At 42.3% G+C, this 17,467-nt stretch overlaps 1 protein-coding gene across 1 annotated transcript in view; it reads left to right on the top strand.

Moving 5' to 3' along the window:
- PTPN9 (protein tyrosine phosphatase, non-receptor type 9) overlaps nt 1–17,467 on the top strand; it is a 107,312-nt gene that overhangs the window by 64,135 nt on the left and 25,710 nt on the right. The window contains exons 5-6 of the mRNA XM_023510140.1: nt 2,044–2,149; nt 15,513–15,623. Of these exons, the coding sequence (XP_023365908.1) occupies nt 2,044–2,149; nt 15,513–15,623 (217 nt within the window). The remainder of the gene's footprint in view (nt 1–2,043; nt 2,150–15,512; nt 15,624–17,467) is intronic.

Here is a 17,467-nt window from a genome sequence, read left to right as displayed (position 1 = left end):
CATTGTTGTTTGGCGGGCCCGGGCTGGGGATTCGAACCCGCCACCTTAGGTGTATGTGGCTGGCACCTTAGCCGCTTGAGCCACAGGCGCCGAGCCACTTTCTTGGTTTCTTCTTCAGATTATTTACTGTTGGCATATAGATATGCTGCTGATTTTTTCATGTTTATTTTATTCAGCAACTTTACAGAATTTGTCAGGTCTAATAGTTTTTGGGGGGAGTCTTTGAGTTTCTCTAGATATAAGATCATATTGTCTGCAAAAAGGATAATTTGACTTCTTCCTTTCCAATTTGTTTGGTTTCTTTCTTTCTCTCCTTCCTCCCTCCCTCCCTTTCTTTCTTCCCTCCCTCCCTGTCTTCCTTTCCTTTCTTCCCTTCCCTCCCCTCCCCTCCCTTCCCTCCCTCCCTCCTTCTCTTTCTTTCTTTTCTTACTTTGTGCCATGGTGTCATAGCTCGCAGGAACTACAAACTCTTTGGCTGAAGCAACTCTTGCCTTAGTTTTTTTGTTTGTTTGTTTGTTTTTTGCAATTTTTGGCCAGGGCTGGGTTTGAACCCACCATCTCCAGTATGTGGGGCCAGTGCCCCACTCATTGAGCCACAGGCACCACCCCATGCCTTAGTTTTTCATTTTTAGTACATGTGGGGTCTCCCTTTTGCTCAGGTTGGTCTCCAACTCATGAGCTCAAGGATTACAGGCATGAGCTACCACGCCTGGCCTTTTATTTCTTTCTCTTGTCTGATTGCTCTAGCTAGGACTCTAGTCACTATGTTGAATAACAGTGGTGAAAGTCTGGTCATCCTTGTCTTACAAATCTTAGAGGAAAGGCTTTCCCTTTTTCCCCATGTGGTATGATACTATCTGTGGGGTTTTGTTTTGTTTTGTTTTGTTTTGTTTTTTGAGATAGGGTCTGTCACTCTGTTTTTCCCTGGCTTACAGTATAATGGCATGGTCATAGCTCACTGCAATTCCTAACTCTTGGGCTCAAGCCATCCTCCTGCCCGGGCATCCCAAAGTGCTAGGATTATAGGTGTGAGCCACTATACCTGGCCTGGTCTACTCTTTTTTTTTGAGACAGAGCCTCAAGCTGTCACCTTGGGTAGAGTGCTGTGGCATCATAGCTCACAGCAACCTCCAACTCCTAGGCTCAAGCGAGTCTCCTGCCTCCGCCTCCCAAGTAGCTGGGACTAAGGGGCCCGCCACAGCGCCCAACTATTTTTTGGTTGCAGCCGTCATTGTTGTTTGGTGGGCCCAGGCCAGATTTGAACCCGCCAGCTCAGGTGTATATGGCTGGTGCCTTAGCTGTTTGAGCCACAGGCGTCAAGCCAGCTTAGTCTACTTTTTAAAATGCTTTCCAAAAGACTATTTGTGGGTTTGTTCTTTTTCTCCATTGAGACGTAAGAGATAATTCACTGTCAGGGAGCTTAGAGAAGTTTTCTTCTATACAGTATTCCACAAGGCTAAAATATTTTCTTAGAGATGGGATTCCAGGCTACCAAATTATAGCCCAGTGACCATTTATTTACAAGCTCTGTGCTTGGAACTGTTGAGAGTAATTTGTTGAACAGGTTTTTGCCTTCTAGGGGAGAATCACATGGTATAAAAAGTTAAAGTATGTAAGGAGCACAAGAAAAATCCACAGGAAATTTGTGAGGCTTTAACAGAGTGAAGGATGGTAGTACATTTGATTACAGTTATCAGGGAGACCTTTAAGGAAGAGGAAACTTTTGGATTGAGTGTGGAGTATGTTTTAGGATTTGGTTAGGTAGATTCAGAGGGGTGAGTGAAAACAGTTCAAATTTTAATAACCTAGTTGTTCTGGGGCATTCTCAAGCTATGTCTTAGCATTTGGTAAACCTGGATAAATCTGCATTAATAAACATAGGAGATACCAAAGATAAACCATCTTTTTATAAGACCAGCATTCAGCCCGGCAGTTATTTTGGTCCCAGATGTGTCCCACATCTCTTTGTTCTATAGTAGGTTTTCAGCCTTCCTGATTCATCTTATTACTTATACATGTTTTTGTTCAATGGTTGGCTTACAGCTTTGAAACTCAGAGGAATGGACTGGTGTTTATCTATGACATGTGTGGTTCTAATTACACCAACTTTGAGCTGGATCTTGGCAAGAAAGTCTTAAACCTGCTGAAGGTAAGGCTACAGGAGGGCCCTCTCAGCTCTCCTTCAGTGATTAGGATTTTTAAAATATTCTTTGAGAAAAGATTTAGGAATGGTATAAACGTCCTAAGTAAAGGTTCAATTTAAAGGTCACTAATAATCTGCTTCCTTAGAATGAGAAATTATTGTAAGAATGAAGTGGGGCAGTGCCTGTGGCTCAAAAGGGTAGGGCGCTGGTCCCATATGCCAGAGGTGGTGGGTTCAAACCCAGCCCCGGCCAAAAACTGCAAAAAATAAAAATAAAATAAAATATATTAAAAAAAAAAAAAGAATGAAGTGGGAGGAATTAAAATAAAAAAAGAACGGGAACATTTCGAGTTATAAATGTGGGAATGTCCCTTTCTTGGAGTTATGTAGATGAAGAACTATTGAAGGCTTAGGTATGGCACCTGTGAATAAAAGCACTTAGCCAGTGACTTTTTATTTTATTTTATTTTATTTTTTCAGTTTTGGGCCGGGCTGGGCTTGAACCCACCACCCCTGGTATATGGGGCTGGTGCCCTACTCCTTGAGCCACAGGTGCCGCCCTTAGCCAGTGTCTTTGTAGATATTTTGAGATTTTTTTTTAATTTTTATTTTTTTTGTAGAGACAGTCTTACTTTATCACCCTTGGTAGAGTGCCGTGGCACAGCTCACAGCAACCTCCAACTCCTGGGCTTAAGCGATTCTCTTGCCTCAGCCTCCTGAGTAGCAGGTACTACAGGCGCCAGCCACAACGCCTGGCTATTTTTTGGTTGCAGTTTGGCTGGGGCCGGGTTTGTACCCGCCACCCTTGGTATATGCGGCTGGCGCCCTACTCACTGAGCCACAGGTACCACCTGATTTTTTTTTTTTTTTAGAGACAGAGTTTCACTTTGTCGCCCTTGGTAGAATGCTGTGACATCACAGCTCACAGCAACCTCCAACTCCTGAGCTTAAGGGATTCTCTTGCCTCAGCCTCCCGAGTAGCTGGGACTATAGGCGCCTGCCACAAGGCCTGGTTATTATTTTTTTTTGTTGTAGTTTGGCCGGGGCTGGTTTGAACCTGCCACCCACGGTATATGGGGCCAGTGTCCTACTCAGTGAGCCACAGGTGCCGGCAAATATTTTGAGATGTTATTAAGTTTTTGAAATTTAAAAGATTATATATGCTATAATATAATCAGATACAATATTTAGCAATAAAATGTGTTATTATTATTCATAATGACTAGGGAAGAGTAAAGCATATGCCTTTTCAGGTCAGATTTTGTTTTCGCTTTTTTTTTTTAAATTTTTAATTTATTTGTTCATTTTTTTGTGATAGAGTCTCACTTTGTCGCCCTCAGTAGAGTGCTGTGGTGGCACAGCTCACAGCAACCTCCAACTCTTGGGCTTAAGCCATTCTCTTGCCTCAGCCTCCCGAGTAGCTGGGACTACAGGTGCCCGCCAGGCTTATTTTGTTGTTGTTGCAGTTTTCATTGCTGTTATAGCTGGTGGTTCCAACCCTCCACCCTTGGTATATGGGGCCTGCACCCTACCCACTGAACCACAGGCGCCACCTTCAGGTCAGATTTTGGTTCCCAGTGAATGATCGAGCGAAACTTACAAAAGAAACCTAAAGTTTTTAAATCTATTTAGATTTTAGAATTGAGAAGGAGGGTGTGTGTTTTTATGTGTACATATTTACACACCAAAACAAAAACGTAACACAAAAAAGATTCATTCTTATGTGTATTCACTTTGTATTTTTCTATTTCATATTAGTAGAATGTCAGTCATCTCCACCTAAATTGATTTTAGGACTTATTAATCACACCCTTTAGTTTGAAAAACAATGGCCTATAAATCTATACTGTCTTTATTCCAGGATCTCATTTGGGAATACTGTTAAACTGGATTTTTATATTTATTTATTTGTTTGTTTATTTAAATATTTTATTTCAAAATATTAGTGGGTACAAGTGGTCTTGTTACATGGATGAATCATATAATCCTGAAGTTAGGGCTTTTAGTGTGCCCATTGCCAGAATAGTGTACATTGTACCCACCAGGTGAGTTTTTAATCCCTTACCTTCCCCACAAACTACATTTTTAGAAATGTTTATTTACTTTAGAGCTCTATAACAGACATTGTATAAAAAGGGTATTATACTTTATGTTGATGTTGTTCTCTTGGTCTTGGGTTTTTTTTTTTTCTTTTGAGACAGACTCTCACTATGCTCACTATGTTGTTCATTGCCCTCAGTAGAGTACCGTGATGTCACAGCTCACAGCAACCTCAAAATCTTGGGCTTAAGTGATTCTCTTGCCTCAGCCTTCAAAGTAGCTGGGACTATAGGTGCCCACCACAATGCCCGGCTATTTTTTGTTGTTGTTGTTGCAGTTGACATTGTTGTATAGTTGGCTCGGGCCAGGCTTGAACCTGCCAGCCTCAGTGCATGTGGCTGGCACTTTAACCACTGGGCAATGGGCGCCGAGCCTGAGCTTTTTTTTCTTTACTCAACATTATACTTTATTACTAGAATTCATAATTTTACCATGTAGCTGGGATTCATTTTTCATTGTGGGACTGAAAGAGTCATGTCTTTTCATTCCTTATCCATTAGCGAGTACTAGTTTATTCACATTTATTCTTCTATTGGTGGCTCCTTGGGTTCTTAACTGACCTACTACAAGTTGAGGAGATCTGATTCAAAATCTGAAATGCTAGGCCTGGCATGGTGGCTCACACCTATAATCCTAGTATTCTGGGAGGCTGAGGTGGGTAGATTGCTTGAACTTAGAAATTTGAGACAAGCAAGAACGAGACCCCATCCCTAAAAAAAAAAAAAAGCCAGGCATTGTGGCTACCACCTGTATCCCCGCTACTTAGGAGGCTAAGGCGAGAGGATTGTTTGAGCCCTAGAGTTTGAGGTTGCTGTGAGTTATGATGCCACAGCACTCTACTGAGGGCAACAAAGTAAGACTCTATCTCAAAAAAAAAATTAAAATCTGAAATATTAGAAAATCCAAAGCTTTTTGAGTACTAATATGACCCTATAATCGGAAAATTCCATAATTGACATCATGTGACAAGTCACAATCAAAATGTCATCAAAACTTTATTTCATGCACAAAATTGTTAAAAACATTTATTATTATTATTATTTATTTTATTTTATTTTGTTTTTGAGACAGAGCCTCAAGCTGTCCCCCTGGGTAGAGTGCTGTGACATCACAGCTCACAGCAACTTCTAACTCCTGGGCTCAAGTGAGTCTTCTGCCTCAGCCTCCCAAGTAGCTGGGACCACAGGTGCCTACCACAACACCAAGCTATTTTTTGATTGCAGCTGTCATTGTTGTTTTGGCGGCCCGGGCTGGATTCGAACCCTCCACCTTAGGTGTATGTGGCTGGCACCTTAGCCACTTGAGCCACAGGAACCGAGCCAACATTTTTTATTTTGAGATAAAAATAAAAAAATCTCCTCTCCTCTCCCTCCCGCCATCCCTCTTCCTCTCCATTCCCCTCCCCCTCCCTCTCTTCTTTTTTTTTTTCCTCTGTTGCCCTGGGTAAAGTGCAGTGACATCATCATAGCTCACTACAACCTTAAATTTCTGGGCTCAAGCAATTCTCCTCTCTGAGCCTCCTGAGTAGATGAGACTATAGGTGCATACCACCATGCCTGGCTAATTTTTTCTATTTTTGGTAGAGATGACGTCTTTCTCTTACTAAGGCTGGTCTGGAACTCCTAGCTCATGCAATTCTCCCACGTTGGCCTCTCAAGAGTGCCAGGATAACAGGCATGAGCCACTAGGCCCAGCCTAAACTATTTTCTACAAAGGATACTCAACCTGTGTTATGAACATTTTATTTAACGTTTTCCCCCCAATACTTCCTCTTTGAATGAAATTTTAATTCTGTAAATATACTATATATAAGTTACTTTGTGTACTCTTTTTACATAAAAGAGGTTTTTCTTGCTTGCTGCCCCTTAACTAATTTTACCCTTCATAGGAATGACATCACCCCCATTGAAAAAGAATAGAATGTACACCTAGGAGCGGATTGCTGGGTCATAAGGCCTATGAAGATTTAAGTTTATAAGACAATGTTGAATTGCTTGCTAAAGTGGTTGTACCCCCTTGTGATGTGCAAAAACTTCCATTGATCCACATCTTCAAAACTTGCTAATGTCAGACTTCTTAATGTCTTTACCAATAAAATGGATATAAATAACATGTTGTAGTCTGGGTGCAGTGAGTCGTGCCTGTAATCCCAGCACTCTGAGAGGCTGAAGTGAGTGGATTGCTTGATCTCACTGGTTGGAGACCAGCCTGAGCCAGAGTGAGACCCCACCTCTAAAAATAGCCGGGCGTTATGGTAGGCACCTATAGCCCCAGCTACTTGGGAAGCTGAGGCAACAGAATCGCTTGAGCTCAAGAGTTAGAGGTTGCTGTGAGCTATGACACTCTACTGAGGACAACAAAGTGAGACTCTGTCTCAAAAAAAAAAAATAATTAAAAAAACAAAAACAAAAGGCTCTGCACCTGTGGCTCAACTGGCTAAGGCGCCAGCAACATATACCTAAAGTGGCGGGTTCGAATCCAGCCCAGGCCCACCAAACAATGATGGCTGCAACCAAAAAAAAAAAAAAAAATAGCCAGGCGTTGTGGTGGGTGCCTGTGGTCCCATCTACTTGGGAGGCTGAGGCAGGAGACTTGCTTGAGCCCAGGAGTTGGAGGTTGCTGTGAGCTGTGATGTCACATCACTCTACCCAGGAGGACAGCTTGAGGCTCTGTCTCAAAAAAAAAAATAGTATTAAGTCCTTCTGCAATGTAACCATCAGCACTATCCATTTTCTTTTTTCTTTCTTTCTTTTTTTTGAGACAGAGTCTTACTTTGTTGCCTTCAGTAGAGTGCTGTGACATCACAGCTCACAACAGCCTCCAACTCTTGGGCTTAAGTGATTCTCTTTCCTCAGCCTCCTGAGTAGCTGGGACTGCCACAATGCCAGGCTATTTTTTGTTACAGTTGCTACTGCTGTTTTAGCTGGCCCGGGTGGGTTTGAACCCATACTATCTATTTTCAAAACTGGTAATCATCCTAGACAAATACTCTGTACCAATTAAATACTATTTCTCTATTCCCTCCTCCCCAATCCCTAATAACCTCTAGTCTACTGTTTGTCTCTTGTAAATTTGTCTATTATAGGTCCTCATGTTAGTTGAATTGTACTGCATTGCTCCTTTTGTGTATGGTTTATTTTACTTTACATTACATTGCTTAGCCTAGTGTTTTCAGGCTTCATTCATATTGTAGCTCATATCCGAATTTCATTCCTTTGTACTGCTGAATACTATCCCATTGTTTATAGGACATTTTGCTTATCTATTCATCTGATGGTAGGCCTTTAGGTTGTTTACACTTTTTTTTTTTTTTTTTTTGAGACGGAGCCTCAAGCTGTTCCCCTGGGTAGAGTGCCATGGCATCACAGCTCACAGCAACCTCCAACTCTTGGGCTCAAGCGAGCCTCCCAAGTAGCTGGGACTACAGGCGCCCGCCACAACGCCCGGCCATTTTTTGGTTGCAGCCATCATTGTTGTTTGGTGGGCCCAGGCTGGGGATTCGAACCCGCCACCTTATGTGTATGTGGATGGCGCCTTAGCCGATTGAGCCACAGGCGCCGAGCCAGGTTGTTTACACTTTATGGATATTATGAATAATGCTGTTATGAACATTGGTACACAAGTATCTGTTTGAGTCTCTGCTTTTAGTTCTTTTGGACATAAACCTTAGAGGTGGAATTGTTGGGTCATATAATGATTTCTATGTTTAACTTTTTGAGGAGCCATTTTTTTCTCTTTTTTTGAAACAGGTTCTCTATTCACCACTGTAAAGTGCAGTGGAAACCTCAAGATCCTGGTCTCAGGCAGTCCTCCCATCTTACCCCCCCCCCCCCAAAAGAGCTAGGATTACAGCTATGACCCAACGCACCTGGCCAAGTAGCTATTTTCTATAAAAACTTAAACTTTTGTTTTTGTCATTTGAGATCTTAATCTATCTGCAGTTGATTCCTGCCCCCGCCAGTGGTAAGATTTTATTAGTCAGAAAGGAATACAGAAGGAGTAAAAAGCACCAGAGCTTCTGGAAAAGGGGAAGACCCAAGGTGGAAGTCTCCCCTCTGAAGTTGATTTTTGAGCATGGTATAAGATGTAGGAATCTGATATTTTTTTCCTATATGGGTAGCTGTTTTGTTTTTTTTTTGAGATGGAGTCTTAAGCTGTCCCCCTGGGTAGAGTGCTGTGGCACACTCACAGCAATCTCCAACTCCTGCGCTCAAGCGAATCTCCTGCCTCTGCCTCCCAAGTAGCTGGGACCACAGGCGCCCACCACAACACCTGGCTGTTTTTTTGGTTGCAGCCATCATTGTTGTTTGGCAGGCCCGGGCTGGATTTGAACCCGCAACCTTAGGTGTATTTGGCTGGCACCTTAGCCACTTGAGCCACAGGTACCGAGCTGGGTAGCTGTTTTGTTTTCCAGTATTAAATATAAATAGTCCTTCCTTTCCCCAATTTAAACTTTCTATTTGACAGTTTAACAAAATGACAATATCCTCAGGAATTAATATACCATTGGTAAGTTAATGAGCTATCCAAGCATCATTTTGTATTATTCAGGGTGCTTCCAGGTTTAAATAATGTAGATATGTTTGTTTTAGCTTTTGCTTTTAAATCATTTTAAGAAGATATTTCTAAGACTGGGATTATTTGGCTAAAGATTATGAAAATTCTTTATTTGTTTGTTTTTTTGCTGCAGAATCTCACTCTGTTGCCCTTGGCTAGAGTGCCCTAGCATCATAACTCACAGCAATCTCAAACTCCTATAAGTTCATTCCATTTTATTTTGTTTTGAAACCTTTAATACACATAATCTTCACATACTTTTTGCCTATTTGGATAAATTGCCATAAGTGGATTTATAGGATCAAGGGGCTGGTGTAAATCTAGCCATCTAGACTGACATATGTACTGCTTTATTTATTGTAGCATTACAATCAAGTTTGAAATTTTATAGGACAGCCTTCATGTTTTAATTTCCAAAACTGTTTTCACAATTTTTGTACTTTTATTGTATATCTACTTTTATGTGCTTTTACATAAAATGTTACTTACATATAACATGCATACTGAAAAGGAACTTTATTTTCTAACTAGTTTTTTAATTGTGAAAGCAATTATAAAGTAATTTAAGGAAAACTTTGAGACCCCTAGTACCATTCCCCAAAAGTTACTGTATTTTCAAAATTATTAATCTGGGCGGCACCTGTGGCTCAGTGGGTAGGGTGCAGGCCCCATATACCAAGGATGGTGGGTTCAAACCCTGCCCTGGCCAAACTGCAACAAAAAAATAGCCAGGCATTGTGGGCACCTATAGTCCCAACTACTCGGGAGGCTGAGGCAAGAGAATGGCCTAAGCCCAGGAGTCGAAGGTTGCTGTGAGCTGTTGTGCTATGGCACTCTACTGAGGGTGATGAAGTGAGACTCTGTCTCTATAAAAAAGTTCATAAAGGGGTGGCACCTGTGGCTCAGTGAGTAGGGCACCTGTTCCATATACTGAGGGTGGCGGGTTCTAATCTGACCCCGGCCAAACTACAACAAAAAAATAGCCGGGCACTGTGGCAGGTGCCTGTAGTCCTAGCTATTTGGGAGGCTAAGGCTGGAGAATTGCTTAAGCCCAAGAGTTTGAGGTTGTGTTGAGCTGTAACGCCACAGCACTCTACCAAAGGTGACATAGTGAGATTGTGTCTCAAAAAAATAAAAGAAAAGAAAGAAAATTATGGGCAGTGCCTGTGGCATAGTGGTTAGGGCGCCAGCTCCATATACCAAAGGTGGCAGGTTCAAAACCAGCCCTGGCCAAACTCCACCAAAAAAATAGCCAGGCGTTGTGGCAGGTGCCTGTAGTCCCAGCTACTTGGGAGACTGAGGCAAGAGAATGGCCTAAGCCCAGGAGTTGGTCGCTGTGAGCTGTGTGATGCCATGGCACTCTACTGAGGGCAAAAGAGTGAGACTCTGTCTCTAAAAAAAAAAAAGAGAGAGAGAGAATCAAAATTATTAATCTGTTGGGAAAAATATACATGTATATGTTTTTCGCCAGGGCTGGGTTTGAACCCACCACCTTCGGCATATGGGGCCAGCGCCCTACTCCTTGATCCACAGGTGCCGCCCTGTTGGGAAAATATTTTTAAAAGGAGACTCATTTCTACCTTTGATTAGAGAGATTTTAGAGTCACTTTTTCTACTTCTAAGAAATAAAACATTCAAGATTTTATTTGGATATAGTGACTTTATAAACTAATGGGAGAGAATTGGTATCTTTTTTTGTTATGTTTTGTTTTGAGACAGTCTTACTTTGTCACCCTTGGTAGAGTGCTGTGACATCATAGCTCACAGCAACCTCAAACTCTTGGGCACTAGAGATCTTGTTTCGCCTTCCAAGTAGCTGGGAGTACAGTCCACCACAACTCCCAGCTATTTTTTAGAGATGAAATCTCGTTGTTCAGGCTGGTCTCAAACTCCTGAGCTCAGGCAGTCTACCTGCCTTGGCCTTCCATAGTGCTAGGATTATAGGTGTGAGCACCTGGCCTGGCATCTTTTTTTAAATTAAAATAATTATTTTTGGCTCAGAGTCCATATCTCAGTGGTTAGGGTGCCAGCCACATATATCAGAGCTGGTCCATTTGAACCTGGCTGGGCCTGCTTGATAACAACAACAAAAAACAGCCAGGCACCTGTAGTCCCAGCTACTTAGGAGGCTGAGGCAAGAGAATCACTTAAGCCCAAGAGTTTGAGGTTGCTGTGAGCTGTGGTGCCAAAGTACTCTACAGTGGGTGACATAGCGAGACTCTCTCTCTCAAAAAAAAATTTGTTTTTAAATTTCATTTTAGTTTTCAGAGATGGGGTCACACTTTGTCGCCCAGTCTGGAGTACAGTAGCATGATCATAGCTTACTACAGCTTTGAACTCCTGGGCTCAAGCTATCCTTCCACCTTAGCTTTCCCAGTAGCTAGGAGTATACATGCATGCCACCACACCTGGCTAATTTAAAATTTTTGTAGAGACGTCGTCTTTTTTTTTTTTTTTTTTTTGAGACAGAGCCTCAAGCCATCCCCCTGGGTAGAGTGCCGTGGCATCACGCTCACAGCAACCTCCAACTCCTGGGCACAAGCAAGTCTCCTGCCTCAGCCTCCCAAGTAGCTGGGACTACAGGCGCCCGCCACAACGCCTGGCCATTTTTTGGTTGCAGCTGTCATTGTTGTTTGGTGGGCCCCGGGCTGGGGATTCGAACCTGCCACCTTAGGTGTATGTGGCTGGCGCCTTAGCTGCTTGAGCCACAGGTGCCGAGCCTAGAGACGTGGTCTTGCTTGTTTCCTAGGCTGGTCTGAAGTGATCCTCCTGCCTCACGAAGTGCTGGAATTATAATGTGAGCTACCATGTCTGGCCTGAGAATGGACATATTTACAATGCTATCTTTCCCCATCCAGGAATGCTGTGTTTCTATTTTTTGCTTGTTTGTGTATGTGTATTTTATTGGTTATGGTCTCTTCTTAGGTCTTTCAATAGAATTTTAAAATTATTTTCTATTGTATATTTCTATTCTTGGGATGGAAAAATGTGTGATGTGTGTGCATATAAAGCATATATATTATGTTAGTTATAATATTATGTTTTAATGGAAATATAAAATATTGCTTTCATACAACTGTATAAACAAGCTCTACTATGCACTTATTTATATGTACAACATGTATATAATAAAACATGAGTGCATATATATAAATAAATGTATGTATACATATAGCATGTAGTATGTTAATAGCATAACAGATAAAAAGGATAAATCTTTTTCTGGGAGGGGGGACAGAGTCTCATTTTGTTGCCCTCAGTAGAGTGCTGTGACAGTCACAGCTCACAGCAACCTCAAACTTGGGCTTAAAGGATTCTCTTGCCTCGGCCTCACAAGTAGCTGGGACTACAGGTGCTTGCCACAATGCCTGGCTGTTTTTTTAGAGACAGGTTCTCACTCTTCCACATACTGGTCTCAAACTTGTGAGCTCAGGCAATCCACCCACCTCTGTCTCTTAAGTGCTGGGATTACAAGCATGAGCCACAGCGCCCAGCCCAATAAATCTTTTTCTTTCTTTCTTTTTTGAGACAGAGTCTTACTTTGTAGCCCAGAGTAGAGTGCCATGGGCTCTCAACAACCTCGGACTCCTGGGTTCAAGCTATCCTCCTGCCTCAGCCTCCTAAGTACCGGGAGTTATAGGCACCCACCACAATGTGTGGCTAAGTTTTATATTTTATATAGTTTTTGCTCTTGCTCAGCCTGATCTGGAACTCTTGAACTCAAGTGATCCTCCTGCCTCTGGCTCCTACCATGCTAGGATTATGGGCGTGTGCCAGCAAGCCTGGCCCAGAGGCTTTTCTATTATACTTTAATGTTTATTATGTATAGGGTGGTTAATTTCTTCCATATTCATCTTTTATACAGGGCGTCCCAAAAGTTGCCATGCATAGAAAAAATTAACAAGTTTACATGACAACACATACCTTAGAACATGTTTGCCATGTGTGGGAGAGAACACTTTGTGTGTAGAAAGAGGTGACCACAGGTAGAGAATATTTTGTAAATGAAGGTACCTTTGGCTACGATTTCCCATTTTCTCCATGTATGGCAAGTTTTGGGATGAAAGAAACTTCAATTGTAGAAAATGTTATTTATTTATTTATTTTAAGCCAGCCAAATTAAGCAGTGGGAATTGTAGAAAATTTTAGACAAAGACCAGTACCCATTAAAAAAACATTGGTGGCTCTGCGCCCATAGCACAATGGTTACAGCGCCAATCATATACACCCAGGCTGGGGGGTTTGAACCCAGCCCAGGCCAGCTAAACAGCAAAGACAACTACAATAAAAAAAATAGGTGGACATTGTGGCAGGCGCCTGTAGTCCCAGCTTGGGAGACTGAGGTCAGAGAATCGCTTAAACCCGAGAGTTTGAGGTTGCTGTGAGCTGTGATGCTACGGTACTCTGCCTTGGGCAAAGTAGTAAGACTCTGTCTTAAAAAAACAAACAAACAAACCAACAGTGCTGTATGATGGCTTAAACCTGTAATCCTAGCACTCTGAGAGGCTGAAGTGGGTGGGCTACATGAGTTCATGAGCTCAATACCAGCCTGAGCAAGAATGAGACCCCTACCTCTTCTATAAAAATAGAATAACTAGGTATTGTGATGGTTGCCTGTAGTCCCAGCTACTCAGGAGGCTGAGGCAAGAGGATTGCTTGAGCCTAAGAGTTTGAGATTGCCGAGAGCTATGATGATGCCATAGCATCCTACCCAGGGCAACAGAGTGAGACTCTATCTCAAAAATAAAAATAAAAAAAATTATAGGCTGAGTGCAGTGGCACTTTGTGAGGCTGAGGTGGGAAGATCTCTTGAACTCAGGATTTGGAGACCAGCCTGAGTAAGAGTGAGACCCTGTCTTCATTAAAAACAGAAAAATGAACTTAGCATGGTGGCCAGTGCTTGTAGTCCCAGCTGCTAAGAAGGCTAAGGCAGGAGGATTGCTTGAACCCAGGAGTTTGATGTTGCTATGTGCTATTGAAGCCACAGCACTCTAGTCTGGGCAGCAGAGTAAGACTCTGTCTCCAAAAATAAATAAATAAATACATACATGCATCCATACATTTATAGTAAATATTCTTTTCATATATCTTTGTGTTTCTGATTATTTCCTTCAGACAGAATCTAGGAAACAGAATTCATTAATATGTGGACTTTTTAAAGGATATATAAAGCCATATATCTTTCCTGAGCCATATATCTTTCCAGTTTTCTGACAGTATCAGGATCCTGTACAGTCATTTATATGGGGAGTTTGGATCTATGCTCTGAGGAAGACGATATAATGGCTTCTACTTTTGATTTCTCATTTTATGGAAATATAGGTATTTCTCTAGTTGGATTTTTGATCTTGGACTTCAGGGGCTTTGGGAATGAGACCCTGAAATAAGTTGTCACATCTTTGGAGGAAGAGTTCAAAGGTCAGACTTTAGCAAGGGCCATGGAGAATTTTCTTCTGGGTGCTGCATATTGTCTGTAAAGGAGTATTTGGGGATCCCCTAAATCAGTAGAACCGAAGAATAACTGAAAATAAACAGAGAATGACTTGTTGCATTGAGAAAAAGTTTTTTGAAAGCAACAACAATAATAAGGGTAAAGGGAGGTTCTGTGGCTCAGTGGGTAGGGTGCTGGCCCCATATACCAAGGATGGCGGGTTCGAACCCGGCCCTGGCCAAACTGCAACAAAAATACAGCCAGGCATTGTGGCAGGAGACTGAGACAAGAGAATCTAAGAGCTGGAGGATGCTGTAAGCTGTGACACCACGGCACTCTACCAATGGTGATAAAGCAAGACTCTGACTCTAAATAATAATTATAATAATAATAAGGGTAAAAAGAATAGGGTAGAAGATATTTAGCTACTATTCTTTTTGTTGTTGTTGAGACAGAGTCCTACCCGATGCCTTGAGGAGAGTGCCATGGTGTCATAGCTCACTGCAACCTCAGACTTGGGCTGCAGGCATGCCACTGCCTCAGCCTCTGGAAGCTGCTGGGACTACAGGCACTCCCCATGCCACCCAGCTGGGTTTTTCTTTTTTTTTTAGAGACAATGTGTCACTTTGTTGCCCTAGGTAGAGTGCTATGGCATCACAGCTAACAGCAACCTCCAGCTCTTGGACTTAGATGATTCTCTTGCCTCAGCCTCCCGAGTAGCTGGGACTACAGGCGCCCACCACAACACCTGGCTATTTTTTTGTTGCAGTTTGGCTGGGGCCAGGTTCATACCTGCCGCCCTTGGTATATGGGGCTGGCGCCCTACTCATTGAGCCACAGGCACTGCCCCAATAACTGTTTGTGTTTTTGTTTGAGTATGAGCCACCACGCCCAGTTGAGAAATGTTTCTTTAATGTTCAATTTATTCATGATCTTATTTTACCTTAGTTTTCATAAGCATAACATTTTTGAGATGCATATGTGTGTGGTAATGTGTGATATGCATAGGATAATTGATGATAAGAAAAGTCAGAATAGTTTTTGATCCATAAAGATTATGGTTAACATGAATTTAACATAGTTATTTTTAAAAGGTAAATCAACTTCAGATTTCTTTCTTTCTTTAGCCACTTGTCTTCTAGCTACTAAGGTAAAGCCTGAATTAGGCTGTAGACTCCCTCTGCTAGGTAAGAATGTGAAGAAGAGCACAAAGCCTAAACTCTGGATTTAAACAATCACAATTCCCATTAGGCTTTAAATTCTCTTATATTTTCTTTACAGGGAGCATTTCCAGCTCGTTTGAAGAAGGTGCTGATTGTGGGAGCACCCATATGGTTCCGAGTGCCCTATTCCATCATCAGCATCCTCCTGAAAGACAAAGTCCGGGAGAGGGTAAGGCAAGCTGGCCTTTTTTTATTTGAAGGTGAATAGATATATTCCCAGCTCTACTGGTAAAATCCTGCCAATTAATTTCTACCTTCTTTGGTGGCTGAGGCAGGAAGATTGCTTGAATCCAGGAGTTTGAGGTTGCTGTGAGCTCTGATGCCATAGTACTCCCCAGGGTGACAGAGGGAGACTTTGTCTCCAAAAAAAAAAAAAAAAAAATTCTACCTTCAAAAATCGCCTCCCAGCTTATGTCCTAGAGCACTTTCTGCTTCTGTTGGTATTTTCATTCACATTGTCTATTCATTAGTCAGCTTGGAACAAATTGGCTCTCTCGATATCCTATAAGCTTCTCAAAATTAGGAGTTGGACACAGTTTATCTGGCTCTGCCTCTTTATAGTACTTTATATAAGATAGTACTGAAGGAACATGTCCTGGAAATAATTTAGTGATGGCTACTACTTCCAAAATTAACCTTGTGTTTCACAGGCCTTTAATATTTAACAGCTTTTAATATAATTGCATTAGTTGAACTGGTTTTTGAATTTTTTTCAACTGGAAATAACCATTCAGTCCCTTTAGCCACCAGCATGGTGGAGGAGAGTCTCTCACTATGTCTTGTTCTCTATATATTCTTTTTTCTTTCTTTTTTTTTTTTTTTAGACAGAGTCTCACTATATTGCCCTCAGTACAGTGCTATGGTGTCACAGCTCACAGCAAACTGAAACTCTTGGGCTTAAGCAGTTCTCTTCTCTCAGCCTCCCGAGTAGCTAGGACTACAGGCGCCCACCACAATGCTTGGCTATTTTGTTATTATTGTTGTTGTAGTTGTCATTGTTGTTGAGTAGGCCTGGGCTGGGTTCGAACCTGCCATCCCTGGGTGTATGTGGCCAGTGCCCCAGCTGTTGAGCTGCAGGTGCCGAGCCATCTACATATATTCTTGTCATTTTTTTTTTTTTGAGACAGTCTTACTTTTTTGCCCTGGATAGGGTACCGTGGCATCATAGCTCACAGGAACCTCAAACTCTTGGGCTCAAGTGATTCTTTTGCCTTAGCCTCCCGAGTAGTTGAGACGATAGATAACTGGTGTAACACCCAGCTATTTTTAGATATGGGGTCTCACTCTTGCTCAGGCTGGTCTTGAACTCCTGTGATAAAGCAATCTACCCACCCTCCGAGAGTGCTAGGATTACAGGTGTGAGCCACTGTGCCCAGTCCCCCCCTCTTTTTTTTTTTTGAAGGCAAAGTCTAATACTATTGCCTAGGCTAGGGTACAGTGGGTCACTACATCCTCAAAGTCCTGGGCTCAGGAGGCCAGGCACAGTAGCTCATGCCTGTAATCCCACCACTCTGAGAGGCTGAGGCAAGTGGATTGCCTGAGCTCACGGTTCAAGACCAGCCTGAGAAAGAGGAAGACCCCATCTTTAAATAGCCAGGTGTCATGGTAGGCACCTGTAGTCCCAGCTACTTGGGAGGCTGGGGAAGAGAATCACCTAAGCCCAAGAGTTTGAGGTTGCTGTGAGCTGTGACACCACGAGCTGTGACACCACGGCACTCTACTGAGGGCTACAAAGTGAGACTCTGTCTCAAAAGAAAAAATAAAAGTCCCAGGCTCAGGCAGTCGTCCTGCCTCAGCATCCCAGATAGGTGGGACTATACATGTGTACCACAATGCCCAGTTAATTTTATTCTTGTTTTTAGTAGAGATGGGATCTTAATCTTCCTTAGGCTGGTCTCAAATTGCTGACCACAAGCAATTCTCTCACATTGGCCTCCCAGAGTGCTAGTATTACAGGAGTGAACCGCTGTGTTAGGCCTATACTTGGCAGTTTTTTCTTTTCTTTTTTTTTTT

This window comes from Otolemur garnettii, unplaced genomic scaffold (genome assembly GCF_000181295.1).
Source record: "Otolemur garnettii isolate 467f Iridium unplaced genomic scaffold, OtoGar3 scaffold00011, whole genome shotgun sequence".
NCBI classification, from domain to species: Eukaryota; Metazoa; Chordata; class Mammalia; order Primates; family Galagidae; genus Otolemur; species Otolemur garnettii.
The sequence above is the reverse complement of the archived record's forward strand: the minus strand, read 5'-3'. Positions and strand labels throughout refer to the sequence as shown.